The following is a 24,467-nucleotide window of genomic DNA, read 5'->3' on the forward strand; positions in this document are numbered from 1 at the left end:
CAGTTGCTGGAGATATTGTTATCAGACGGGAGATGATTCCGATCCAAGAGCCCACTTGTGCCTGATTATTATTCCTCCATCCCATCTCAAGATTCAATAGTCCAACCGTCGCTCGTGTCCCGTGGAATGCGCCTTGCGCTTGCTTGGGGAAGGATCAGCATCAGCCCTCGTATTGCCCAACACAAACGGAAAAAAGGGGCAGGACAAACAACAAACCTCTCAAGTCGCATCCATCGAATGCAGAATGTGAGGGACGATTCGGGGAACCAATCAGACAAGAACTTCTCCCACACCAACTCAAAACGATTTGTGAGCGTGGAGGCTGAGTGTTGCAGGCTGCAGATTCACAGGTGAGGGTCAGGTCGGGTTAGAGAAGTGAGTAAGATGAGTCTCCCCCCAAGAATCCTCACGTCAGATCTCTATCTCGACTGGTGGATGCGTTGACTGTCAGATTCGGTGGCACTCTTTCTCGCTGGACTGAACTGGCGCCTCGGTCTTGGGGTGGAGTTGGTAGTTGAACGAGGCTGTGTTGGTCGTACAGTAGAAATATATTCGGAAACGTTTCCCTGGCCGGTGGGGTCTGGCCCATCCTGGCTCGTTTTGTGTGCCTCAGGGAAGCCCTAAGTGCTTTATGGTCAAGTACTATAATAAAAATATGTCTCTAGTTCTTCCCAGTCTGTTGGAATGGAATAATGTAGATTTCACAATTATTTGTCCACGAATATAGATAATATCACCTGGTAGCGGTCCTCCAGCGTCCATAACCCACCTCGAGGGGAGAAAATGTCTTGACTGTAGAGCTTAACCGAGATCTTCAAACACTCCACTTCGTCGTCGCCCCGATATCCTCGCCAGAAACCGGAATCAAAAAATCACTCGCCTCAATCCTCCCATCGGCATTCCTCTCCCCCTGCACAAGCTCCGTATCAACACTCAAAAAGCTGTCATCATCCCAAGTCTCACCCCCATCCCACGAATTCCCTTCAGAGATCTGCTCCTTACTCAGACTCGTCGGCTTCTCTCCATTCGACGCAGCGATATTCCCCGTGAGCGTCGCGACAGCCGTCCCGAATCGGAAGCCAATGGCACCATTGTCCCAGGCTGTGTTGCGGGTGAGGACGAAGTTGCCCGGCTGCGAGTTGTCGGTGAAGCCGTCGTGGGCGTTGCCGAAGGCGATGCAGTTTGTGAGAACGTGGTTTGCGGGGCCGATGTCTGCGTCGTCGCCGCCGCCGAGCTTGTAGCCGTTGCCATCGCCTTCGAAAGGGGTGAAGCCCCATCTGGGGACAGTTGTTAGTATGGGAGGATGAGCTGGGTGGATGAATGAGTGAGTGAGTGGGTTACCGGTTGATGCCATTTCCCCACGAGATTGTGTCTTCAATTGTTACGGCGGACTTGAACTCCCTAGTTCTGTGAGTGGGCGAGCTTATATAGACAGTAGGTGCTGATGGACATACCATAGATCAAGTCCATCGTCGACGTTATTCCACAGGCGTGCTCCACGGAGGATATTGCCCTCTCCTGAGCCCTCCTTACAGGCGAACCCATCTGCGCTCTCACCGTTCTTGCGCGGGTCACGGTTCCCGTACGAGTCGAGATACAGGACGACGTTGTTAGAGGCTGCGCCCTGGATCTGGAAGCCTGCTAGCGTCAGCACGAGCCCTATAGTACCAAGAACGGTGAGAAGGTCACAAACCAGTCTCGTAGTTATCCCTTGTAACAATGCGCTCGTAATGGTTGTTCGATGCGTCCCGCGAGTACACTCCATACGGCCCGTTTATCAGCTCAAGGTCGTAGAACTCCCAGTACTCTGCATCCTCAATGTGCAGGATTCCGCGGTCGCTGTTGGGCAGCGAGGCATCTAGGTCTGCTGGTGTACTGGTTCTGTTAGACCCAATGATTTACCGTGTGGTGGCGATACAATACTTACCCCGGAAGCTTTTCGCCGTCGATGATGACTACCTCGCCTTCATAGGCGCGGAGAACATACGGCGCTGACGCCGTGCCGCTCTTGGTAATTTGGATGTTTGACGTCGGGGAGTATGTCCCGCCACGTAGGTAGATGGTGTCTCCGGCAGACGCCTGGTCCACCGCTAGCTGGATGGAATGCAGCGGTGCTTTGATAGTTCCTGCAGCGTTGTCTGAGCCATCAGGAGAGACATAGATATCTGCCGCGAGGACAGCAGGGAGGAAGGCTGCAATGCCCCAGAGTGAGTTCTTCATTGTGAGGATAGTGACGACGGTGGCTTCGAACAGCGAATTTGCTGAAGCGCAAGTGCCTGATACTTATATATGAAACGATCCACACTAATGGCGACATGGTCTCCAATTGCCGGAAAATCTCCATAAGAACAAATTGAACAACCAATATATCCGCGCAAGCCAAGCCTGCTAGCGTTTCGAGTTGATTTATACTCCTGTCGATTGATCCCTTGCTCACTTCCGTGAAGAATCCGGGCTCCGGGTGTATATTCTATTTCTCATATTCTCCGAGGGCTCGCGCAAGCAGTTCTGGGTACCATCTCCGACCGACGTCCTGGTGACTGATGATCCGGTGTATCAGGGTGCCCTCGCCAGTGCGACCGCGGAATATTTTGTTAAAGGTCGCCTCAGCGTCCGACCGTGCCTTTTCGTCGCCAACCAACTCTTTGATATGCTCCGGGAATTCCAGGTTGATATCCTCGACTGACAAATCCAGACTCATGCCCTGGAAGACGGGGATGGAGAAACGCGGGCCCAGCGACTCACCGTCCGCATTAACATAGTTCTCCGGCGCAAGACTCACACGGTGCGTCGTCGCCGTACAAACACCCCCTGTAATCGCCTCGAGTGCGCGCCCGATATTAACAACCAGCGAGCCCTCGATTGGTGGAGCGGAGATCCATACCCCGGATTTATTCTGCACCTCGAGGCCATCGTGCGGGGTTGCCTGGAGGAGAAAGGTGAGGAACTCCGAGTCCTTGTGCGCGCCGACACCTTGCGATTCGGCGTCGCTGCGTGGTGGTGGGTACTTGATTAATTTCATCTTCTGCTGTACTGGGACGTCGAAGAATTGCCTCAGGGCTGTCGATGGCAGGTCTAGGGCCTCGGCGATCAGGACCTGGAAGTTCTCTGCTACTGGGCTTAGTTCCGCGAGGTAGGCCTCGACTGAGGTGCGAAAGCCTGGAATTGCGTTTTCGTCCGGCCACTAATACTAAGTATTAGTTGTTGGGTCCTATATCCGGTTGGATAAAACAGTGAGATACCTGATTCGGCCCTCGAATATTGCGATACAAAGGCTCATCCGGACCAGGCTCGGGTAGCTCGGTCGCAAACTATACCAGCGTCAGTCAAAACAAGCCAACGTCTCCTACACTCGAAAGTGCCAGAGAAGCGCACATCAAACTGTTCACGAAAGTCCTGCTTCCTGGCGGTGATCTCGGCGCCAAGCCGAGAATAACCGAGGAAATGCTTGCTGTTGACCATTTCAATCTCGAGTTTCTTCTCTAGCGGCAGCTCGAAGAGCGCTTTGCATTTCTTCACCAGGTCCTCCCTGATATTGGGGGCGATCGGGGCGTTGACGAGGTAGAAGAACCCCACGTTGACCAAGGCATTGCGGAGTTCGGCGAGAAAGGCCGGCTTTGTCGTTGCCGAAGTGGATGCGGCGTAGTCGAGGATGGGGATTGCCGTGAATGAGTCAGTTTGGATCGTCATTTTGCGAGTTTGGTGAGCTTGTTGGTGTTTGGTACATGAGTTAATGAGCAGGGAGGAGTGGAAGGGGTGAAATAGCCGAGCCAGACGAGTTGCGTCTTTTTAGCGGGGGTGGAATCATCCCACCAACTCCAACGCAAGCTGGGGTGGACTGGACCGACAAGATCGCCATCTTCCCCGGATTTTACGTGAGTAAGCTTACTTTGATGGACAAAGTTTAATCCTCCAAGGAATTGATCAGATGTTTATTTAAAGAATTAGAATTATATACAATAAGCCTTAGTTAGGTGCCTTGCCTGTTCAAGTTCGTCAAGCCATAGCAAAATACAGTCTGTCACGAAGCAAAAAAATCATCTCCAAGGGTATTAGGTACGGTGGACCGCTTAGAAGGCAGCAAGGGCCATCATGGCAGCGGCAGCGAGGATGGCAGTAGAGCCGGAGAGGGTCATGGCACCATCTATTCATCGTTAGTGAGTGTTCTTCGGTTAAGGCCTGCAAGATAGAGTAACATACCATCATTGTCCCCAGAGTCCTGGGCAGGGGTGCTGTCATCAGCAGTCTCGTCGCTGGAGTCGTTGGAGTTGTTGGAGTTGTTGGAGTTGCTGTTGCTGGAGTCATCACTGGAGCTCGAGTCGTCGCTGGAGCTGGTGTTGTTGGAGGTATTGTTGCTGGAGCTGGTATCGTCCGAGGTGTCGTTGCTGGAGCTAGTATCGTCCGAGGTGTCGTTGCTGGAGCTGGTATCGTCCGAGGTATCGTTGCTGGAGCTGGTATCGTCCGAGGTGTCGTCGGTGGATTCATCGCTGCTGCTGCTGCTTGAACCACCGCAGATACCCTCAACCTGGCTCGTGAGCGCATTGGGGTCCAGGTTGGCCATGCCCTCGAGATCAGAAAGCTCGCAGGAGGAGTTCATGGCGCAGTCTGCGATGTCGGTCATGAAAGACTCGAGCATAGCAGAAGCGTCTTCCATTGAGCTCTGGGTGGTGCAAAGGCAGTCGGTGTCGCTGATGCTGCAACCAGAGGCAGACTCGATCGCCTCTGTGGCGCAAGAGCGCAGGCACTGGGGCAGATTGTCGTTGATGTAGTCCTCAAAGGTATCGGCCACGACGGCAGAGGCGCCGAGAAGAACAACGGGGAGAATGTAACGCATGTTGAAGGATATGGGATAGTACTTTGCTTGGGAAAGATTAAGCGAAGAGATAAAGAAAGACTTAGGACGAGGAGAGAGGAAGAACAGGCGGACTCGGACTGTTTAATAGGAGGCCGCCGAGCCTTCTGGGGGTTTCATTTCCAGCCCTCCAGGGCGTGGACAAATCAGTTGAGGCTCATTTCAGGGCCCAGGCAGACCCTCAAAGTGGAGGTGAAGGGGCACTGCGCGCGCATTGAGCGATATGAGTGGCAGTTGTGGCCATGGGGCTGTGGGTAGCGTCGTGTTGGAACCTTACCAGGCCGATAGAGGAAATTAAAATCGAGGAGAAACGAACCAGAATCGCTCAGTTGTTGCCCTCCGCCCCCAAAAGAGACCCTCAAGGGCCAGGAAAGTCTCGGCATTGGAACTAACGTCCACGAAATAAAACCTCATTCGACAATGGAAACCAGAATGCAAGCCTCTGGGGAAAGCTGAGGAGCTGTGTCATTGGGATACTTGGCTTGACAAATCTATTAATAACGGTAAATTTTGTTGAGTCTTCCATGGACGTTGCAATTATTGAGAATCGAGACGACTCCAGTTCCCTCGTTGTCGGAGAATCGTCGGCGAGTTTTGTTAGCCTTTTGGTGGATCTCTTCAGGGACCTAGAGTCCCAGACGAAAGGACTGGCTGAAACTAGCTCGCGTTAGCTGACCTGGTCTGGAAAGATTTCTGGAGGATTGTAACAATCCTTCCACTTGAAACAAACGCTGCAGGGTCTCTGGTGAAAAAGCCATCATCCCTCCAGTTGTCCAGGCTATAATTTCCTGAGATGCTCATCTCGCGGCGGGGTTCCAGGTTCCTTCGTATGCGTACAGCCCCTGAGTCTCAGTGATCGTCTCTGCCAGAGCGGCCTCGCTTCGTATTGCCTCGAACCAAGTTCCGCGGCAGTGCCCAGCAGCTCAGCCGCAGAATCGTCTCCATGAGTCGGTCTCCAAATTGCCGCTCCACATATTTCCGCCGAGACCGCTTTTTTTCCTTGTAATCGGAAAACATTGTTGCAAGATTCTCACCTTATAGATACACCAAAAAGGAAGCATATTTGCGATGGGCTCAATGGTGGTGCAGACACGAAGTCTGTGTTACACAGACAGTGCAGTTGTCGAAATTCGCTGCAGGTGACACCGAGGTTCCCCCACTTTTCTTCAGAATACGAGACCAGGAGCATGAATACCGCAGCCAGGAGCTTGGCAGCACGTGTTTTGACAAGGATGACCAAAGGACCTGGACACTTGCTGAATTGAGTGAGGTTATACAAACTCATCAATCGTGGGATACCAGGCAACCAAAGGCTCCTGTGTTCGCCGGTGTTCGTCAAGGCAGGGGGCCAGAACCACGGTCGCGGCGATCCCAACCCGCAGTTCACAATTCGATCAATCTTTCGATTCGTTCATCAGGAAAGATGAGCTCATGGGGAGAGCTTCTCCTCTTTGCAACCGACCGGAACGAATCATGAAGGCAGCTTGTTCAACAGATGATGTCGTTGACATCATTCTTGGCCTCTTCCCCACAGATCTTGCGTCAATCCTTATCACGATGACCAACCCACAGGGCTGATAGTTATAAGAATCGCTTCCATTGCAAGGACGCAGCATATAATTCATATATCTCATACTACTGAAATCATTCAAGTCTATCCAGAGTCTCTCCAAGATGAACAAGTTTGCTCACTTAGGCTCCAACTTTGGGCACAAGCAGGAAAACGGAGGCCAGACTGGCTCAAGCGGTGGCCAGACTGACTACCTCGACAAAGGTCAGTTCCCACCCTCTGATTTAGATACTCAAACAGCTCGATTAATGCCAGGCAGGTCTTAACAACGCCGAGCAGAGAGTTGGCGGCCAGCACTATGATGAAGAGAAGATGAAGAAGCCCAACAAGAAGGTTACCGACAAAATCAAGGATGTGTTCCATGGCAAGACTGGGTATGCATCTTGCTCAAGTCTCTCGTGATAAACATACGCTAACGGTCTTCAAGTCACAACATGCCCGGAACCCATTGATCGTGCTCTTTTATGTTGAACCATGTGGTTTGGTCAAGCTGGGCTGGCCAAGTGTATATGTAGTTTAGTCAACGCGTCTCAAGTCTCTCCCTGCGAGATAATGAATCATGTATTTCGTTAGTAGGTGCTTACTACTTGTAACGAGCATAGCATTTTCTGTGCGACTCGGAAATCGATACTGTGTTAAGATGATCACGTGGTTGGTGTGTACTTCCGTTCTGGGCAATCAACACACCAATACTGGTCGCCCAGTTCCTTCGTCACCCTTTCTCTCAATCACTGCCATAGCTTTCTTGCTTAAACGCTTTACTATTATCCTCTCGAGCAACGCGAACTCGGTATCTCGTTCACACCGAGAGCTTCGTGCCCTTGTCACGCTATGACCGACCAACACAAAACGCGCTCGGCCCGAGCCCCTCCTGCCGAAATCGCAGCTATTTACCTGAGACAATTGCCCAGCATGGCCCATCGCCTCCACTGGGGCCTCTAAGGACTCGATGGGCGGAGATTCCAAGCATATGCCACCTTACTTCGGCTACAAAATGGAGGACAGGAGGACGAACCCAATTGGAGTTGGAACGCTGGGACGGCTCTGGAAGAGAGTGGATCCTTCAGCGATGGCGAAGACACAAAGACCACAGCCGCACAGGGTCTATGTGATTTCGACGAACCTCGGCTAAAGAGAGCCTTCCTGGACGGCATTGCGGAACTTGTTTCCAATATCCGAAATGGGAAACACGATGCTGCGTCTGTGCTCGTAGAAACCAGGGAAGGGTATACCATGCTTGTTACGAAGAACAATGGATTCGAGGAGAAGGATGAACTGTTTCTCAAGGTGTTGGAAGCCTCGTTGAGCAAGATCAGTCGGACTGGGAGTGAGATACGTGAAAAGAGTACGCTACTCGTTTCCTTTTTTTCCCTAACGAAATAATGCAGCCAGGCTTCGAACGAAACAATGTAGACTTGGTCTCTGGCATACTCTCATAGACTACTATCAGCCTCGGCTCCTAGAATGGGCAATTGATCTTAGAGGGTTCCTAAGAGAGTACCAATCCCCCGAACAAACAGAAAGGTCCACGCCTGTATGGCATGACGAGCAACCTCTATATCGTCTCAACCAAACGCTGCAACAATCAGGCTTTACAGAGAAGGATCGGATGAGCCGTCTAGTGGACGCATGTCTTACCATACACCGCAGCCACGAAAACAGCATTGATAAACTTCGCAACGGGACCACTACTGCCGCTCAAGGTCTACGGCAGAGCCTTTGTCTTCTGGGAAGTCTACAGTCTGTTTATAACGATTTACTTCGCGCAGCGGAAGGTCTCCCAGGATTCGAAGAAATGGAAATCTCCCAGTGACACTGGGAGTGGGACAGCACAAGAAAAGTCCGGCTGCCGAACCCTGGTCACTGGCCGAAGCTCTTGAATTTTTTGGGGAAGAGCTCAGCGACGGTAATGTCCAGAGGCTTCTTGGCCGAAATTGGAGCGGGTTGGAGCTCTTGCAGAAGTTCAGTGACGAGCTCCAACGGCCCCCGCAATTTCATGTTGAAGTCCAGTTGGTTCTGTACCTGATGTCAGTAGAATGAGTCAATTGGGTCAGTCTTCAACTACATCGGTTACAGCAAGTATAGCTGCCTTCTCTGTCACATGTTCGTCAAGGGCTGCGGGCAATTCGAGACACGAGGATGTCATAGGAATGGTTTAGGTCCTTGGTCTATTCCAGAAGCAAGCGGCTTTTCTCAGAAATACCTTCGCCATCTCGCCAATGTACTCAACGCTATCCAGAAAGCCATGGAAGATCGACTTAACAAGCCCGGAACAAACATATCGAGATGAGAGAAAATCTCTCGCTTAAAGGCTCATCAATCGCCAGCACAACGGATTTTGTGGAAGAACTTCGTCTTCAACGAGTAGGGTCTAGTAACCTACACAGCCGGAGACCGTCGCGCCCCGAGAGAGTTTAGAGGGAAGGTATGTACTCACACCTTTTACTGCTGCATGTCATGTTGACATTGCTAGTATCGATACCACCGCCATGGTCGATGATAACGAAAGCACCCTGAATTTCGAAACAGCACCATCAAGTCCGTTAGGAAAAAGCGACTTCTGCAATGCATGCGATCAGTCTCGCCGCTATTCAGAATGCCAAAGTGGCTAGTTCTGTAGTGTACAATGCGAGAAAAATATGCCAAATGCGCACCAATCTCAATGCTCATTGCGGGCTCTAACGACTGCCGACTACCTTGAAATGGCAATTGAAAAGGATGAGCTACCTGATGATTCCCAGACATTGGAATATTACGGCTTCAGTCGCTGCTCCAGTTGGTATCAGAAGTCTCATCTCCTTGGTTTTTACGAAGGCCTGCTATGGTACCGGAAAGTTGACGCTGGAGAGCTTGGCCGCTGGCTGCGCGAAGGCTCCCTTGTCGTGAACATTGTAAGAGAGTACAATCGCAGGCCTAAGAGCAACCGCTTTGGTTATTATCCATGGTTCCTTAAAATCAAGCACTTACTCGACAAGAGAAAGCCCCTCAGCGAGAACCACCAGGAGCAGGCTTTCCAAGGCTGGATCAAGGAAGCAAAATCTCACCTGCCACTAGAAGAGCAAACACGGGACAACGAAAAAATGCAACCGAAGGCAAGGCGAGACGCCTTTCTAGCATTCGCCACCTTCCTCAACTCCGAGCATCCATACCCCATCTGGCCATCCTGGTACACCCTTGGATTTTGCACATGCCGCGACGAGGAGGAAGAAAGCAATCTTATCAGCGTATACAGCAAACTGATCCGTGGGAACAAGTTCGCAATCGAGTACTACAAAAGTGCCGGATCGAAGTACCCCGTGCCTGCGCAAATTCCTACCTGCAGCTTTGCGGAATTCTGGGACGCCTACAACATGGGTACGTTGATCGAATTATTCGACAAATACGGATTGAAAAATTCGCGATTGAGATTCAACACTTTAATACTTTCCTCAACGTGGGATACTATGCTTGTCCGCGGCCGAGTGTCTGGCGGTTACGGCAATTGCTGGTCCTCGAGGGCACAAACAACATTCCTTGACAGCTCCTTGGTGCGGCAAATGACTACGGTCTCGCTGTGTCCGTGGACAGATGGAAAACTGGGCTTCCGGAGGTTTATCAGCAGGGGTTTTCTTGGGGTGATCCAATGGAATTACATGCCGCGCGTCTCCGAGGGGAGGCTCTGGAGTATGTTGTGAGTGTTGTGCAAGATATCGATCCCATCGCGGCGTTCTTCTTGAAGTCTTTGCCAGCTCAGTAGCGGGTATATGCCCGCCGCGGCGTGGTTGAATCTCGCAGAGCGGCTCATGGTGCGTCTCGTTCATTGATTATAACTTCCTTAGTATGACTCGGATGCTCGGTGTTTAATATTTGGTTGGTCGAGCAAGGAGCGACTCAGCGGAACATTGTGGGAAGGAACCAGGATGCGGATGGCTCTTTCCTTGCGAGTGTGGGAGTACTGAGGAAGGAACAACCCGACCAAATGTGCTCTTTCCTACAACGAAACAGGAAGGACCGATCAGGCGAATGTTGGTCGCTCCTGCCTTGATAATATGGACCAGCCCAACGAGGAAAGTACGACCGGTGCCGCTCTTGCCTTTGATGCTTGGGACAGATAAAGGAGGAGTGACTGGATGTGGGAGTACACTATTATCACAAATATGGATAATCACTTGTAAAAAAGAAATAATATAAAAAATTTACCTGTTTTTACACCTTTGCTACAACTAGTAATAGTGATGGATATCTTATCTTCGCTCTAATTCCGCACTTTTCCTCAGCCCCACTGATCTCGGAACACAAAGTTCCTTCTTCCTCCCTCACCAACACTCCACATCAAACAGCAACACAAATTCCGACATCATGCCATCTCAGCGCTTCGAAACCTCTCGTCGGGTGGAGTAAGAGCCTCAAAATACGCATAGTCTTGGCTCTTTATAGGCAATCTCATTGCAGCCATGGAGGGCCCCTCATCGTCAAAGCGCCCAAGCCCCTCGGAAACGCCTCGGAGCAAAAAACGAGCCAAGTACACCCAGCTCGCCTGGTACGTCAAAGCCTCTCTGATACTAGTATTCTATGTCTATTCTGATGTTCTGACGCCTCTAGCAACGAATGTAAGCGGCGGAAATTGAAATGCGACGGCAAACCGGTCTGTTCGCGATGCGTTCGCCAAAAAGCGCAGTGCACCTACACGCCCAACAGCCATGCTTCGGGCAACGAGCCTGCGACGCCGGTGGGTGGGCAGGTTCAGGAGGATGGGTGTGTTTCGCTTCAGATCCATGTGTGATTTACCGGCTAATTCTATATCACTGCCAGGATCTCGACTAAATTCAGAACCGTCGACCAGCACATCGAGAGTCTACAGCGCGAGATGCGCGCTATGGCTGCGCGTATGCGCGAGCTCGAGTCAGCTAATACACCAAACGCCAGTGTGACCGCTAGCAACAATGCATCTCTATCCTCCTCATCAGTCAGCGCGAGCCTCCAGCGGATTCTGAACCGTCCCGGTTCGCCGGATTACGTTGGCCCCACGAGCGCAGAGTTCGGAATCACGCAGCGCCAGAAATCAACCGGAGAGAGCGACGGCGACGGCGACGGCGAGTCCGAAACTGAATCCACAACGGTGCCCAGCCCAGTCGCTGTCTCGGACGTCGAAGCCATGTCCAACGATCCGCTGGGATGCTTCGGGAAGGAGGAAGCGCTCCGGCTGGTGGACGTTTACGAGAATAATGTCGGCCTGATGTATCCATGTATCGACCTCGATAGCGTGCGGAGCTACGTGGGTGATTATTACAAGGATGGGAGCCGGGCTGGGCCGACGCCGCCGGGGATGTCGGATCAGGACTGGTTCTTTGCGCGGGATGCGGAGGTGTTGAAGATTATCCTGGCTACGGCGCTGTTGGCTGAGTCGCATGGGCGCAGTGAGCGGGCGGCGTTGCTGGCTGATAGTGTTGAGGACCGGTTCGCTGCTCGGGTTAAGATTCCCGAGGTTGATATGAAGGAGTTGCTTATCTTGACGTTACTGGTGAGTTTTCTATTGCACCCTCGAAGCTGTTCACTAATAAGCAGTCCATCTTCCACTCCTACCGCGACGACGAGGTCATTTCCTGGCGCTCTATTGGGATGGCCGCTCGCGGCTCCATGCAACTCGGCCTGCACAGGCAGGAAACATGGCTGCGCACAGGTGGCATCTTCCCGGGCGAACTAGCCTGGACTTTTGCGTCGCGTCTCTTTTGGTGCATCTATGTCCTCGATCGCAAATGGTCCTTCGGAACAGGCCTCCCCTTTGCAATCCAAGACGCAGACATGGACACGAACCTTCCGGAGCCTGGCGCCGCAACCCCGTACCTTACCTGCATGATCACATATGCGCGCCTCAGCTCAAAAATCTGGTCGCTCGTCATGGGCTGGAGATCTCGCCCCAAGGCTGCAACGGCAGATTACTGCTCGTACCTTGACTTTCAAGTCCAGCAGTGGATCCAGTCCATCCCCGCAGAACTGCGCTTCGATCCGAGCCCGTCAGCAGGTGACGCAGCAGACCCCTCGTCAACGGAGGAGAATAAGAACACAACCCTCCAAGTCCTTCTCGCCCTACAGGCAAACCAGCTTCGTATCCTCGTCTACCGTCAGAACCTACTCAGCGCGGAATCCATCGAGGCGAATCCGCCAGGCGCGTCTGTCGCCGTTGAAACTGCGAAGTCGACGGTCCATATGCTTGATTACTTCTCTCGCGTTTCTCAGATTTACTTCAATCGTCCCGAGCCGTTTAATTACTTTCTCTTATCTGCCCTCGCGGCGCTGTTTCTCGCTGTACTGCATGCTCCCATGAGGTTTCGGGAGGTATGTCGGGGCGAGTTCTATGCTGCTGTCGACTTGGTGAGAAGGTCAAGTACACGGGTCAATATGTCCAGGAGGTTGAGGAAGATCATCCGGGGCCTAAAGCAGGTGCGGTTGGTTATGGACGGTGCAGGATCCGCGAAGCGGCAAAAGCAAGCACGAGTGCAGATGCAGACCAGAGGAACAGAAGAACAGATGTACACACCTATCCGAGACTCTCGCGCTGGTCAAAATATCAACGGAAATGACACGCCTTTCTCTGGTAATCCATATCCATCACCGAGCTTCTATCATGCACATGAGCCACGGGAAGCACAATATGGCCACAGCCTTCCGACGCCACAGCCCTCAGCATCGCTGTGGCCGGTATCGTCGCCTCAGAAAGAACAGGTAGATGAGAACAGCTGTGAGGATCTTACCAGTTTCTTTGAGATGGCGGGTGGCCTATATTTCGATCCGCGGCTTGACCCGACAATTGGTACTGATATTCTTCCTGACCACAGCGCGCTGAGTGATGCGCTTGGTGCGTTTGAGGCAGAGGATGAGGCATTGACTAGGGTTATGGCGGGACTACTTTAGATACGACAAGGAACTGACATGACATCGAATTCATTCACACGTCTATTATTTCAACACCTGCAATCTTACGACAAGTCTAGTGCTATCGCTCGTTTTACTGGAGAGCACGTTAAGCAACCTCCCCGGACGGCCCCTCCAACACCGTATCCAACGATGGAGCCACACCCAGGTCCGGCGATCCATCCTCATTCCATTCAACACGCAGCGCGGCAGTATACCGGTTTCCGTCGCACGCGCCCTCCGCAATTGGCGTTGCGTGATAGATATTCCAGATCTCCGTGCCATCAGGGCTCGTGAAGAACCTACAGCAGTTAGCAACACGCCTTTTAATCAGCCGACAAGGAAAACAAACCCGTTATGGCCCGTCCCATAATTACCATCCGCCGAAACAAACACCGGACCCTGCGACTTTGTCCACGACGCACTATCCAGCGGATCACCTGCACCATCATACTCGAGCAGGGCAAGCGAGTAGTTCGCCGTCCAGCAGTACGACGCCGAGTACGCGACCCAGATTTTCCCATCATGGTACAGGGGCGCAGCGCCCTCGTTCACGGGGGCTCCGACCGTCTCCCAGTCCTCGACGGGTTCGGAGAGGATGTGCGTTTCGCCGATTGTTGAGGGTGTGTCAAGGGTTGCGATGCAGTTGCATTGGATCCCGTTGGCCATGCAGGACCAGATGAGGTAGTTTTGCGACTCTACCGTGAGGACGGTGCCGTCGATGCCCCATTCCGGGGTTACCTGGCCCAGATACGTGTATGGGTCCCAGGGGGAAGCGCCGCCTAAGTTGTTAGCTGTGTGCAGATTTGGATAAAGGAAAGGAAATACATACCTTGAAGAACATGCACGCGCTGGTTATCGAGCGTGTCGCTGCTACCGGCGGTGTAGTACAGATACCACCTATACCAATTAGCAACTTCACCAGTATTTCTTCAGGTGCACGAACACTCCATCGATGAGGTGGAACTCCGGCGCCCAAACGCTGCAGCACCGATTGGGATCGCTGTCGCTCCAGACAACCTGGACTTCGCCAGTCTTGAGACCCTCGAGTGTTGTCGCGCGCGTGATCTGCACGTCCGTCCAGGTCGTCGTCGTCAGGTAGTAATACCCATCGACGTACACGGCATAGGGATCGCTACCGTTTGGATCTTTTAGGGGGTTCGTGAAGGAGGCCGCATTGGATGCTCCGAGGAGGCTGGAAAGGAGGAATAGGGAGCGGGCAGCGCTCCGGAGTGAGAAGACCATCGTGACTCCGTAACGAATCGCTCAATCGGTCTAGATCATGAACTGGCTAATTGTTCTAAGAACGATCAAGGGCTCAGTGTCTGCATCCCTTTATACAGCACCTGCCACGCCCCTCCTCCGCCGGAATAATTGGTGGAAAGCGACAAGAAATGATCGCTATGGTTATTCCCCTGCGAGCCGTGACTCCGACAGGCCAAGACGTTTCATTCTCCGTTGTCATGCTATATTCAAGCCTGCGGAGTCGCGCAGAGCAAGCTCCGGAGCATGACTCGTCGGTTAAGAGGTGGTTTTATTAACCGACGAGCGAAGTGATCGACCCTGTGGGGGAGTTTCCTGTTTGCCTTTCTTCAACCCCGCAATTTCTCCGCGATCTGCGTTGCCATGATTCCGATTCCGACAATCCTGGTTCGCATCGAGGCGACTACATGTACGATGATGGAATACTACTGTTCCCCATGACAGGGCTGGCCTGTGGCTTCGGCCCCGTTCCGCCAAGTCTTCACTCCGACGCTTGAAACGCCCACTGCTCGAGACTCCCCCAGGGTCCGCCCTCGGAGTTTCACTAAAATTGGATGGCTGCAGATAGAGTGAGTGGGATGCAGCGAGTGGCACGACCGCTCCGAGCCTGCTCTAGCCCCGATAAGACAAGAGCTGGTTTGTCTCGACAAGTACCGGCATGTTCCCGACGCTGCAGCCTGACATGGTCCACCGGAGGATGGAGGACAATACTATATCCAAAATGCCACGGCGCACGGCAGTTTAAACTTTACAATTATAGCTAAGAAAAGGAATCTCCACAAATGGACTGCCCCTGTCTCATTCCGAATTCCAATGTCTTGATATCTCGGTGAGCATTCTGGCCTCGTGGCTGTAGCTTATATATTGGGCCTCTGGCAGTGAGCCCCTCGCAAGTTTCACCAGCCAGGCAGATTATCAGGTCAATCCTATCTTGTCGTTTGTTCCTGTCTTGTCGCAATGCATCTCTCAGCCCTCGCAGCATCATCGCTCCTCGCCGGCGTGGCGTATGCCTATGGCGCCCCAGGCGCCTGCTCCGGCGCGTGCAACATTCACGATCCAGCTTTGATTCGCCGCGAGTCCGACGGGAAATACTTTCGCTTCTCGACGGGAAACCGCATCTCGTATGCCTCTGCGCCGGCAATTGGGGGACCCTGGACGGTGCTGGGTTCCATTCTCCCGGATGGTTCGTCGATCAATCTTCCAGGGAATGATGATCTCTGGGTATGTATGATTTTCTCGTATGATCTACGGTTGATCCTGCAAATCATACCCCCCTCCTTCACCACCCTTTCTCTCCAGTCTATAGCAACACCAATGTACCTTACGCAATATGCTGATCAAGACTAGGCCCCCGACGTCCAATACGTAGACGGCACCTACTACGCCTACTACTCCGTCTCAACCTTCGGCTCCCAAAACTCCGCAATCGGCGTCGCAACCTCTCCCAGCATGGACCCAGGAACCTGGACCGACCGCGGCAGCACCGGAATCCGCTCTGACACTTCCAAAAACTACAATGCAATCGACGGCAACCTCTTCTACGACACCGCCAGCAGCACATACCTCATGTCCTTTGGCTCATTCTGGGGGAACCTGTACCAAGCCCCCATGAAAAACCCGCCGACATCCGTAGCGGGCGCGAGCTACAATGTTGCGTTTGAGCCCGAGGGCGCGCATGCGGTTGAGGCGGCGTACTTGTATAAGTACGGTAGCTGGTATTATCTTTTCTATTCGGAGGGGAGTTGTTGTGGGTATGATGCCAATATGCCGGCTGCTGGGGAGGAGTATAAGATTAAGGCCTGTCGGTCGAGTTCGCCTACTGGTGGTTTCGTGAGTTGTCCCGAGAGATTTCGGCCCCAAAGGGGGAGACTAACAGTTTGTGTAATAGGTCGACGCAAACGGCGTCTCCTGCACCGCGGGTGGCGGTACGGTCGTCCTGGAAAGCCACGATAATGTCTATGGACCTGGTGGACAGTACGTCTTCCCTTCTCTTACTTCTTTCTTTCCTTCCTTCCTTCCCTTTAAACCCCTTTCTCTTTCTTTTTTATCTTCTCTTAACCCGAACCTACACACATCATCATACAGCCTAAAGATATACCTCGGCTAACAAAATAACAGAGGCATCTTCACAGACCCGACTCTCGGCCCCGTGCTGTACTACCACTACGTCGACACGAACATCGGCTACGGAGACGGGCAGAAGCTGTTTGGCTGGAATGTCATTGATTTCTCGAGTGGGTGGCCTGTTGTTTAGATTTGGCTTGGCTCTTATTTTGTTCTTTCTTGGTTCTATTTCTTATTCCGCCTTTCTGGACTGTACTGTGTCCTTGGCTGCACAATTGTATGTACTATTTGGTAAAGGTGGAGGCCAAGGTTGGTTTGTACATAGTACGATTGTCAGGGGTCGGGGATCGATCTCTGAAATTGAAAAGAAAACCGATTGTTTGTCGAGGATTGAAATCACTCAGTCCGTGTCGGCTTGTTCTACTCGCCTTTTGTAGAGGAAGGACTAAACCTTGACTGGTATCCTATCTCAAGTAATTCCACACATACCCAAGTCAAGCCCTAGATCTAATCTCGTATACCAAGCCATCTATCCATGAAGGAAAAGGCAGTATACCATAGCTCTTGGTAATCCCCAGACTCGGAGACGACACACCCAATAACAGCAGTAGCGCCCCCAACTCGCGCCTTTCGTTGCCCCACCGTTCCCATTTACACGGGCGATAAGAAACCCAAAAAATGCTTGATCGTCGCATTGTGGCGCAAGCTTTCAGGTTGTGGGATTTCAGCCCCAACCATGAATGATGTGATCTCATTGAGTTGTTTATTAGGCTGGGGGCTTCAGCGGTGTGGGTAGTTATTCTCCGAGTGTAGCGTGGTCCTGGCTGCCCAAGATATAAATGCTTTTGTTTTCCCTCCCTTCTCAAGCACAGTAATAGTATAACTCATCTCAATCGACTTCACTGATCTTCTGGAGCCTGTTTACAACCATGCATCTACACAGATCCCTTCTCTCCTCCCTTCCCCTCCTCACTAGCTGCGCCGCCTCAACATCAAACCCCCTAACCTTCGGCCAAAACTACGCAGTCCTCAACCTCGACCTCATCAACAGCGTCGTCGCGCCTCTAGCGAATACCACCGAGGGAAGAAAGTGGATCAATAGTACGGCGACGTGGATTGATGCGTGTGTTTACCCTACCCCTCCCTGCATTCCCTTCCCTTTCTTTTCCCTCTCATCTCATCTACACTCGAGATAGGGCCTTAAAAGGTGGACCATACTAATATGCAGAATATAATAGGGTCCACGCCCAATCCCCACCCCCACTGAGCATCTACACGCGAATCTTCTACTCGTCCGGCAGCGCACCAGAACTCAGCCCCGAGACACCATTCTACCAGGTCGCGTCGGCGTTTGGGAATCTAACGGAGGAGAGCTCCGTTTCGCAGATTTATCCTGCGTTTGCGCCAGACAGCGACAGCGACGTGGTGCTGCGCAAGAGTCGGTATTATGCGGGCGATGGGAATTCGCTCGAGGAGATTTTGAGGGTTAGGCGGGTTGAGTCGGTTATTTTGGTTTGTTTTCTCGCTCTTTCCTTTTCATTTCATTTGATTTTGGGGTGGGTTCGTGGCTAATCGAACATCCTATGTATAGTCCGGCCTCAGCACTTCAGGCGTGCTATTAGCCACGGCATATCGGCTCTTCGATCTGGATTACTTGGTGTATGTCTCGTATCCCCCAAATACCTTCTTTCCCTCTCCTCTCCTTTCCCTCTGCCTCTGCCTCCTGGGAGGAATAACCATATCTATACGTACAGCTACGTTATCTCCGACACCACGATCCAGCCCAACTCCCCAGCAACCAAGGATGCGATCCTGAAAGACATTCTACCCAGGCTCCCTGTGACTGTTATCAGTCTTGAGGAGGCGCTTGAGGCATTGGGGAATTCGGGGCCTGCGAGGTGGTAGGTCATTTACGAATGTAAAGATATGTGGGTGTTTTGATGTGGATGTGGTACGTGAGTTGGGCCTTATGTGGATTTGGTATAGATGGTTAGATGACAGATGATATTGTGCCTGTTATATGGTAGGGTTCGGAGTGGTCTGGTGAATGTTGCGTGCCCTGAGTTTGTATACACATGGGAGATGGGAGGGGAGGTGGTGGAGGGATAGACAAGATATATTCGAATTTTGGTATATAGATCATTATTTTACATCACGCTATTAGATGAGATTCATTATAGTTGCGCATTCCGACAGCACTCTGACGAGCCCACGACTCGTGACGCCGCGTTCTTCCCCGAGGGAACGTCCAGCGACGGGTTCGCCGTGAAGAAGTCGGAGGGCTTGATCATGAGCTGGAAGATTTCCACGGGCCTGCAGTGGTTCGTTAGTATTCAAGCATTCAGAGGTCAAAGATCGAGGGGAGTCTTACATGACAGGCCAATCTTCAATACGCGGATTATGCGTGATACCAAACGTACTCCAGACAACGACGTCCGTATCTGCAACTGCATCGCCCCGCTTAACAGCATCCGATACACCCTCCACCTCCTTCTGGCTCTGCAGCGTATACCGGCCGCCAGCGTAGAGCTCGCCGTCTTTATGCTTCGTCACCCACACGTGGTGCTGCGCAAACTGCGCGCGTTGCGCCTGGATCGAGTTCGGGTCCGCCAGTAGCTTCTGCGTGGCAAGTGGAATGAATTTGTATCCAATGGGTTTCTGGCTGATGGGGTTGATCTTGTGCGGGTTGACCATTTTGACTGTCCGGTTGAGGTCTGGCGCGGCGTCGAAGAAGCATGCGCGCTCGACGGTCTCGGAGGTGACCTTGTAAAAGTTGCCGTTGGGGTTCGTAGCCTCGTTCATGGGTACGGGGTGAGATTCCTCGACCTGAACTGAGTTTTTGACCCCGTCAATTGCGGGGTCGATGCGCACGCAGAAGATGTGCTGGTGGTTCTGCGCGAGGACGCCACCGCTGACGACGTTGCCGTACTCGCTTACCTTGCCGGCGTCGATGTTGACGACATTGAGGATACCCGTTGCGCGGGCTTCGACGGTGATGCCGGCGGACTGGTCGAACTTGTAGGCAAAGACGTACTCGTAGTTTGCGAGGGTGATGATGAACTGCACCACTAGTTCGCGGTTTCGAGTTACCACTGCGCGGCCGGTGCGCCAGTTCGAGTGCTTCCAGCCAATACCGTTGTCTTGCTCATGCAGACAGATGGCGTTGGGGAGCTTCTGTGCTGTGCCGTCCGGACCGGTGATGATTGCGTCAAAGTATTTGATGACGCCTAGGCAGTCGCAGCCGATGGATAGGTTGTTTGCCATGTTGCCGCCGCCACCGTCGCCAAAGTCAAAGGCTTGCTTACGGTGGAAGGGTGGCCGAGGATCAGCATAGGGGACGGTCTATGCATGTTAGTTTTGGTTTGACTCACTCCGAAGAGGACTTACCATCTCACTGATACTCAGGCGGTGCATCACGCTTCGACCATCGTACCATACATCATGGATAGTAGCACCTTCGCGGGGATTGAACGCGACACGGAACCGCCACTTTTGCCATTCAACAAGCGACTCATTTGTGATACGGAATGAAGGGCCTTCGGGCTGCACCACATTGAGTGGCTTCAGATCCTTCCGTGTGCCCTCAGGGAGTAGCTCAGGCACATAGTCTGATCCCTTGCAGTGTCCGATAATATCACGCTTGAATGTCTGCTCACGTAGACCGTCTCCCTTACCTCCTGTAGCCGGCCGGTCAACCCTAATAATCTCTTGTGTATGGGCGTCCATGATTGGAATGAGAGGAAGCGGGTATGAGTAAAAGTTGGCATCGGGGTTGTTGGTCCTTGCATCCCGCGCAAAGCACAATCCCTGGAAGAACCGCCTGTTTGGTTCAGCAAGGTCTAATCCGCCATATGGCCATGGCTCGATGACTACTTCGAAGCCCTCTGGGAGGTCAAATTCAGCGAGAGCTTGTTTAAACATTGGCGAGGCGAAACAGCATTCTACCAGCGTGTCAAATTCGCTCCTGCAGATCGTTAGTAATGTACGCAACGTCACATGTAGTAACTTACAAAGTCAAGGCAGCATGGTGCTCCTTGCCCACGATAGTATGCTTCACCGACTTCTTCGCCACAACATCGACCACGGTCTCTTCGTACGACGGCACCCGGTCGGAACCAATGACATCGTACTGGCAGAGGGCTAATCGAGGTGGGCGGGGAGTTGTCGGGCTCAGACGACCGGAATGTTCAAGTGCAAGAAATTCAAGAAGCTGTTCTTTCGGTGGTTCCTGAAGAAAGATCTCCCGAAAGTCAATGACGGTGTTGGGGTGTTGAGCGACGACAATATCACGAGCGAGATTGATCTCCTCCTCGGAGAGGATGGCAAGTGGGTGAGGAGCCATGATTGCAATGTTAGAAGATTGATTGAGGGAGGATGTCTATTATTGAGGGGGTAACAGTCGTTTTGTATGTGAGTCGAGGCGTAACATTTGCCATTTTGGGTCGGACAGCCTGCTCGGAATGGTCGGAAAATGCGGAATGGTTCCGACTCCCAGCTCTCAAGCCATCGTGCCCTGTATATTCGGCTGGACTTGCTATTTTCGGAGCGAAATGCGCCGTGGACAACTGATAAGACTCGCACGATGCGGGGGAGCTTGCTCTTATCAACAGCCTCCAACGTTGTACGGTTGTACAGATCAACTTGGTTGGAGGCCTACGGCCGCCGCCTTTTCTCTGTCACCCTTGCTTGCGCCATGATACCAAGTAGTAAGTCTTGATTCCCAGACTCGTGCAAACAAGAGAACCGATGGAAGAATCATTATTCTCGTGATCCGCTCTTCGCATGCGAAATGCCAAGGCCATTTCTTCACTGCGTGAGATGGTCGGATTTCGGAGTTAACACTCTCCGTGCTCCGACTTGGAGTAAGTTGCCAACAACTTTTGTTCATCTACAAGGGTCACAAAACGCGGTGCCAAAGTGAGTTGTGCAGAGCCATGGATCACGCATATTTCGTGTTGTGTTTCGATTCGACTGAGCATAATCCGATCGAGCGAATCCAAGGGCAGACCGTTGAATTGGAGACGTGGTGATGACGGCAGCGGGCAAGCGGACAAGTAACACGCCAACTTGCAGGGGCCGCAGCAAGGAACCAGCCCACCGAAGCGCCCGGTTATTGGTCGCGTCAGGCTGGACTTATCTGATGAATCTGTCGAATCCCGCCGGAATCCGTTGAATTGGCGCCAGATTCAATAATGATTAGAAATGCTGTCAGCCAGGTTCCCCAATTTCAAACAAAAACCTTAGGAACCCACCGAGGGAGCTAGACCAAATGCCCTTCGCTTTCAGCGTCATCGACCCCAGAAACCTTCCGACTTCATCCCCCAACACCAGATGGGTACGGCCAGCCGCTTATCATTTGTATCCCCATTTCTTATTGTTCAAGTAGGCGGGAAACATTCGCAATGACTGCACGCCAAATTTCCGACCCCGGCCCGGCCCTCGAAGAGGCCATGCCCGATCATGAGCAGACCCCTTTGCTCCCGCGCGAGTCTGCCACAGAGACGGCCACGACGCCGCTGTCCTACCGGAGGGGAATGACCATTTTGCTCGCCATGGGGATCCTGATCTTCATTCAGGGTAGATATTGACGTCGCTTGCTAAGAATATCCGCTGACTCCACCAGCGATCAACATGTCCATGATGACCACGGCACAATCCGAGATCGCGACAGATTTAGACGCCTTTGGAGAAACCACATGGTTCAACTCGGCATTTATGGTATGAAAACTGCTTGTATCTATTTATCGCATCACAGCTAATGTTCTCAGATTGCTGCCTCCAGTGTCACGCCTCTCGCCGGACGGTTAAGCCAGATCTTTACGCCCCGCGTCTACGTTCTCTTCTCATGCGTATTGTTATCAATTGGCCTCTTCATCACGGCTGGAGCTCCAAAGTTGTCTGTCTTCCTGGTCGGTCGAGCTTTTAGCGGTGTCGGCGCTGGCGGCCTAATGATTACTGGTATCATCCTGACCTTGGACTTGGTCAATAAGAAGCGCCGGGGCGTATTCATTGGTATCGTCAATTTTGGAATGACCATTGGGGTCTCACTGGGAGCTGTTCTGGCTGGCGCTATAGCTCCAACTCTTGGATGGGTATGTTACCTTGTACGATTGACGTGCTAGTCTAATCTTCATCTAGCGACCTATTTTCTGGGTCCAGGCACCGGTGGTCTTGGTCTTAGGTCCGGTTCTGTTCTTCGCCATTCCGTCGCACCATACTCACGAAGTTGGCGATTTAAAGACCGATTCTCTGAGAGAGAAACTCAAGAATGTCGACTATGCCGGAGCATTCTTTTTGGCACTGTCGATATTCCTTCTATTGTTCAGTCTCGCCTCGCCAGTGATTCCGATTACACCAATCATCTTTAGCGCGGTATTCTTCGTTATCTTCTGGGTCATCGAGTCGCGATTCACATCGGAACCTATCGTCCCGACAGAAGTGCTGAAGACTCGAAGCGTCCTCCTCACCTGCCTAGCCGCTCTTTCAGCAATGACTGCCCGCTGGGCCGTCCTCTTCTACTCACCAGTCTACGCAATGGCCGTCCGGGGCTGGTCCTCCACCTCTGCAGGCCTAATCCTTGTCCCCACGAACGCAGGTTTTGGAATCGGAGGTCTCCTCGTTGGATGGCTACACATCCGTCATGGCGAGAGCTACTACCTGTAAGTACCGTATCACCTCTCTCACTTAAACGGTTAATAACGATGGTAGATCCAACGTCCTCGTCTACCTCCTCTTCGCACTCTCTAACCTCCTCCTCTTCGCCCTCGCAACGCCCACCTCCCACACAGCCGCCTACGTCGTCGCCATGTTCCTCAACGGCTCCATGATCGGCGCCTCAATGAACTACACCTTCATCCACATCCTCCACCTCACAAAACCCTCAGTGCACTACATCGTAACCGCCCTCGTCGGAATGTCGCGCGGCTTCGCAGGCAGTTTCGGCTCAGCAATGGGCGGCGGATTCTTCCAGCGCGAACTCAAAGCGGGCTTAGAAGACGGCTTCGCGAAGCATGGTCTCACGGGGAAAGATGCACTCATCCATAAGCTTTTGGGGAGTCCCGCGCTCGTTGCAAAACTGAGTGGTGCGGAGAAGGAAGTTGCGGTGCAGAGTTATCAGAGGGCGATTCAGAGTTTGTTGCTAGGTGGGTTTGGGATTTTGATTGTGGCGGCGATTGCGCAGGCAGGGACCGGGTGGACGGCGCCGCCGCCTGAGGAGGAGACGAGGGAGAGAGAAGACGGTGAGGAGAGGAGGGAGGATTGATATCGAGATGATTGTTATGGGATTGCATCTTGGTGTTTTGGTGTGGCATCGAATTGGATTTGATATGGATTTTTTGGGTCTTCACATCAGAAATACGGAACATGTACCTCAGTAACACACAAACTTTTGACCCGCCCTCCTTCCTGTCCCCCTTCCTCATACCCAAATTGAACATACCAAAAACAAAGACAAAAAGAAACTCGACAAGACTGAGATTCGAACTCAGGACCCCGAAGGGATTAGCTTTCTAAACTAACGCCTTAACCGCTCGGCCATCTTGCCCGATTGGGTGTTGATACAGAATTAACGCCAACAAGGGCGGACGACCTTGAGTTGTGGGTGGGGATATGAAAAAAATCTACGTCAAGTGGATAGACTCGACTCCATAACGAATGGTGGGTGGGACTTGGGGGAGCAAAAACAAAAAGATCTCGACAAGACTGAGATTCGAACTCAGGACCCCGAAGGGATTAGCTTTCTAAACTAACGCCTTAACCGCTCGGCCATCTTGCCCGGTTGATGAAAGGATGAAAATTGTTTGCCATTGTATTCCAAACAGCAAGAAG

The 24,467-nt window shown here is 52.3% G+C and overlaps 9 protein-coding genes and 2 non-coding genes across 11 annotated transcripts; 5 read left to right on the top strand and 6 right to left on the bottom strand.

The window, feature by feature from the left end:
• Nucleotides 1–814: 814 nt before the first annotated feature.
• BJX68DRAFT_254403 (uncharacterized protein) lies at nt 815–3,690 on the bottom strand (the record flags this gene model as incomplete). The annotated part of the gene is made up of 9 exons (XM_071042885.1): nt 815–1,277; nt 1,342–1,401; nt 1,542–1,638; nt 1,694–1,875; nt 1,928–2,214; nt 2,304; nt 2,517–3,184; nt 3,243–3,311; nt 3,376–3,690. The coding sequence occupies 9 exons, from the start codon at nt 3,688–3,690 to the stop codon at nt 815–817; spliced, it is 2,142 nt and encodes a 713-aa protein (XP_070900379.1).
• Nucleotides 3,691–4,070: 380 nt separating this feature from the next.
• On the bottom strand, nt 4,071–4,834 carry BJX68DRAFT_265449 (CFEM domain-containing protein; the record flags this gene model as incomplete). Its single annotated transcript, XM_071045252.1, has 2 exons — nt 4,071–4,144; nt 4,201–4,834. 2 exons carry the CDS (start codon nt 4,832–4,834, stop codon nt 4,071–4,073), a joined length of 708 nt encoding a protein of 235 aa, XP_070900380.1.
• A 1,692-nt stretch (nt 4,835–6,526) lies between these two features.
• On the top strand, nt 6,527–6,874 carry BJX68DRAFT_265450 (uncharacterized protein; the record flags this gene model as incomplete). The annotated part of the gene is made up of 3 exons (XM_071045253.1): nt 6,527–6,626; nt 6,682–6,796; nt 6,850–6,874. The coding sequence occupies 3 exons, from the start codon at nt 6,527–6,529 to the stop codon at nt 6,872–6,874; spliced, it is 240 nt and encodes a 79-aa protein (XP_070900381.1).
• A 3,858-nt stretch (nt 6,875–10,732) lies between these two features.
• Nucleotides 10,733–13,478, top strand: BJX68DRAFT_274947 (transcription factor domain-containing protein). The gene is made up of 4 exons (XM_071047750.1): nt 10,733–10,941; nt 11,004–11,156; nt 11,214–11,922; nt 11,967–13,478. The coding sequence occupies exons 1-4, from the start codon at nt 10,856–10,858 to the stop codon at nt 13,311–13,313; spliced, it is 2,295 nt and encodes a 764-aa protein (XP_070900382.1). The 5' UTR covers nt 10,733–10,855; the 3' UTR covers nt 13,314–13,478.
• On the bottom strand, nt 13,423–15,282 carry BJX68DRAFT_274949 (glycosyl hydrolase; the record flags this gene model as incomplete). The annotated part of the gene is made up of 4 exons (XM_071047751.1): nt 14,260–15,282; nt 14,146–14,213; nt 13,666–14,095; nt 13,423–13,615 (listed from the first exon to the last, which is right to left on the bottom strand). Exons 1-4 carry the CDS (start codon nt 14,556–14,558, stop codon nt 13,423–13,425), a joined length of 990 nt encoding a protein of 329 aa, XP_070900383.1. The 5' UTR covers nt 14,559–15,282.
• A 251-nt stretch (nt 15,283–15,533) lies between these two features.
• BJX68DRAFT_265454 (arabinan endo-1,5-alpha-L-arabinosidase) lies at nt 15,534–16,830 on the top strand (the record flags this gene model as incomplete). The annotated part of the gene is made up of 4 exons (XM_071045254.1): nt 15,534–15,797; nt 15,924–16,406; nt 16,465–16,550; nt 16,695–16,830. The coding sequence occupies 4 exons, from the start codon at nt 15,534–15,536 to the stop codon at nt 16,828–16,830; spliced, it is 969 nt and encodes a 322-aa protein (XP_070900384.1).
• A 739-nt stretch (nt 16,831–17,569) lies between these two features.
• On the top strand, nt 17,570–18,545 carry BJX68DRAFT_265455 (Isochorismatase-like protein; the record flags this gene model as incomplete). Its single annotated transcript, XM_071045255.1, has 4 exons — nt 17,570–17,763; nt 17,879–18,152; nt 18,232–18,299; nt 18,395–18,545. 4 exons carry the CDS (start codon nt 17,570–17,572, stop codon nt 18,543–18,545), a joined length of 687 nt encoding a protein of 228 aa, XP_070900385.1.
• A 269-nt stretch (nt 18,546–18,814) lies between these two features.
• BJX68DRAFT_265456 (putative copper amine oxidase) lies at nt 18,815–20,982 on the bottom strand (the record flags this gene model as incomplete). The annotated part of the gene is made up of 4 exons (XM_071045256.1): nt 18,815–18,953; nt 19,012–19,982; nt 20,028–20,604; nt 20,651–20,982. 4 exons carry the CDS (start codon nt 20,980–20,982, stop codon nt 18,815–18,817), a joined length of 2,019 nt encoding a protein of 672 aa, XP_070900386.1.
• An 828-nt stretch (nt 20,983–21,810) lies between these two features.
• BJX68DRAFT_234243 (putative MFS multidrug transporter) lies at nt 21,811–24,101 on the top strand. Its single transcript, XM_071039723.1, has 5 exons — nt 21,811–22,217; nt 22,264–22,358; nt 22,409–22,732; nt 22,779–23,299; nt 23,349–24,101. The coding sequence occupies exons 1-5, from the start codon at nt 22,043–22,045 to the stop codon at nt 23,899–23,901; spliced, it is 1,668 nt and encodes a 555-aa protein (XP_070900387.1). The 5' UTR covers nt 21,811–22,042; the 3' UTR covers nt 23,902–24,101.
• A 1-nt stretch (nt 24,102) lies between these two features.
• Nucleotides 24,103–24,183, bottom strand: BJX68DRAFT_t74. The gene has a single exon. It is a non-coding gene; the product is annotated as a tRNA-Ser (tRNA).
• A 150-nt stretch (nt 24,184–24,333) lies between these two features.
• Nucleotides 24,334–24,414, bottom strand: BJX68DRAFT_t73. The gene has a single exon. It is a non-coding gene; the product is annotated as a tRNA-Ser (tRNA).
• Nucleotides 24,415–24,467: the final 53 nt, after the last annotated feature.

Source organism: Aspergillus pseudodeflectus (genome assembly GCF_044049435.1).
Source record: "Aspergillus pseudodeflectus strain CBS 756.74 chromosome Unknown BJX68scaffold_15, whole genome shotgun sequence".
Taxonomy (NCBI): domain Eukaryota; kingdom Fungi; phylum Ascomycota; class Eurotiomycetes; order Eurotiales; family Aspergillaceae; genus Aspergillus; species Aspergillus pseudodeflectus.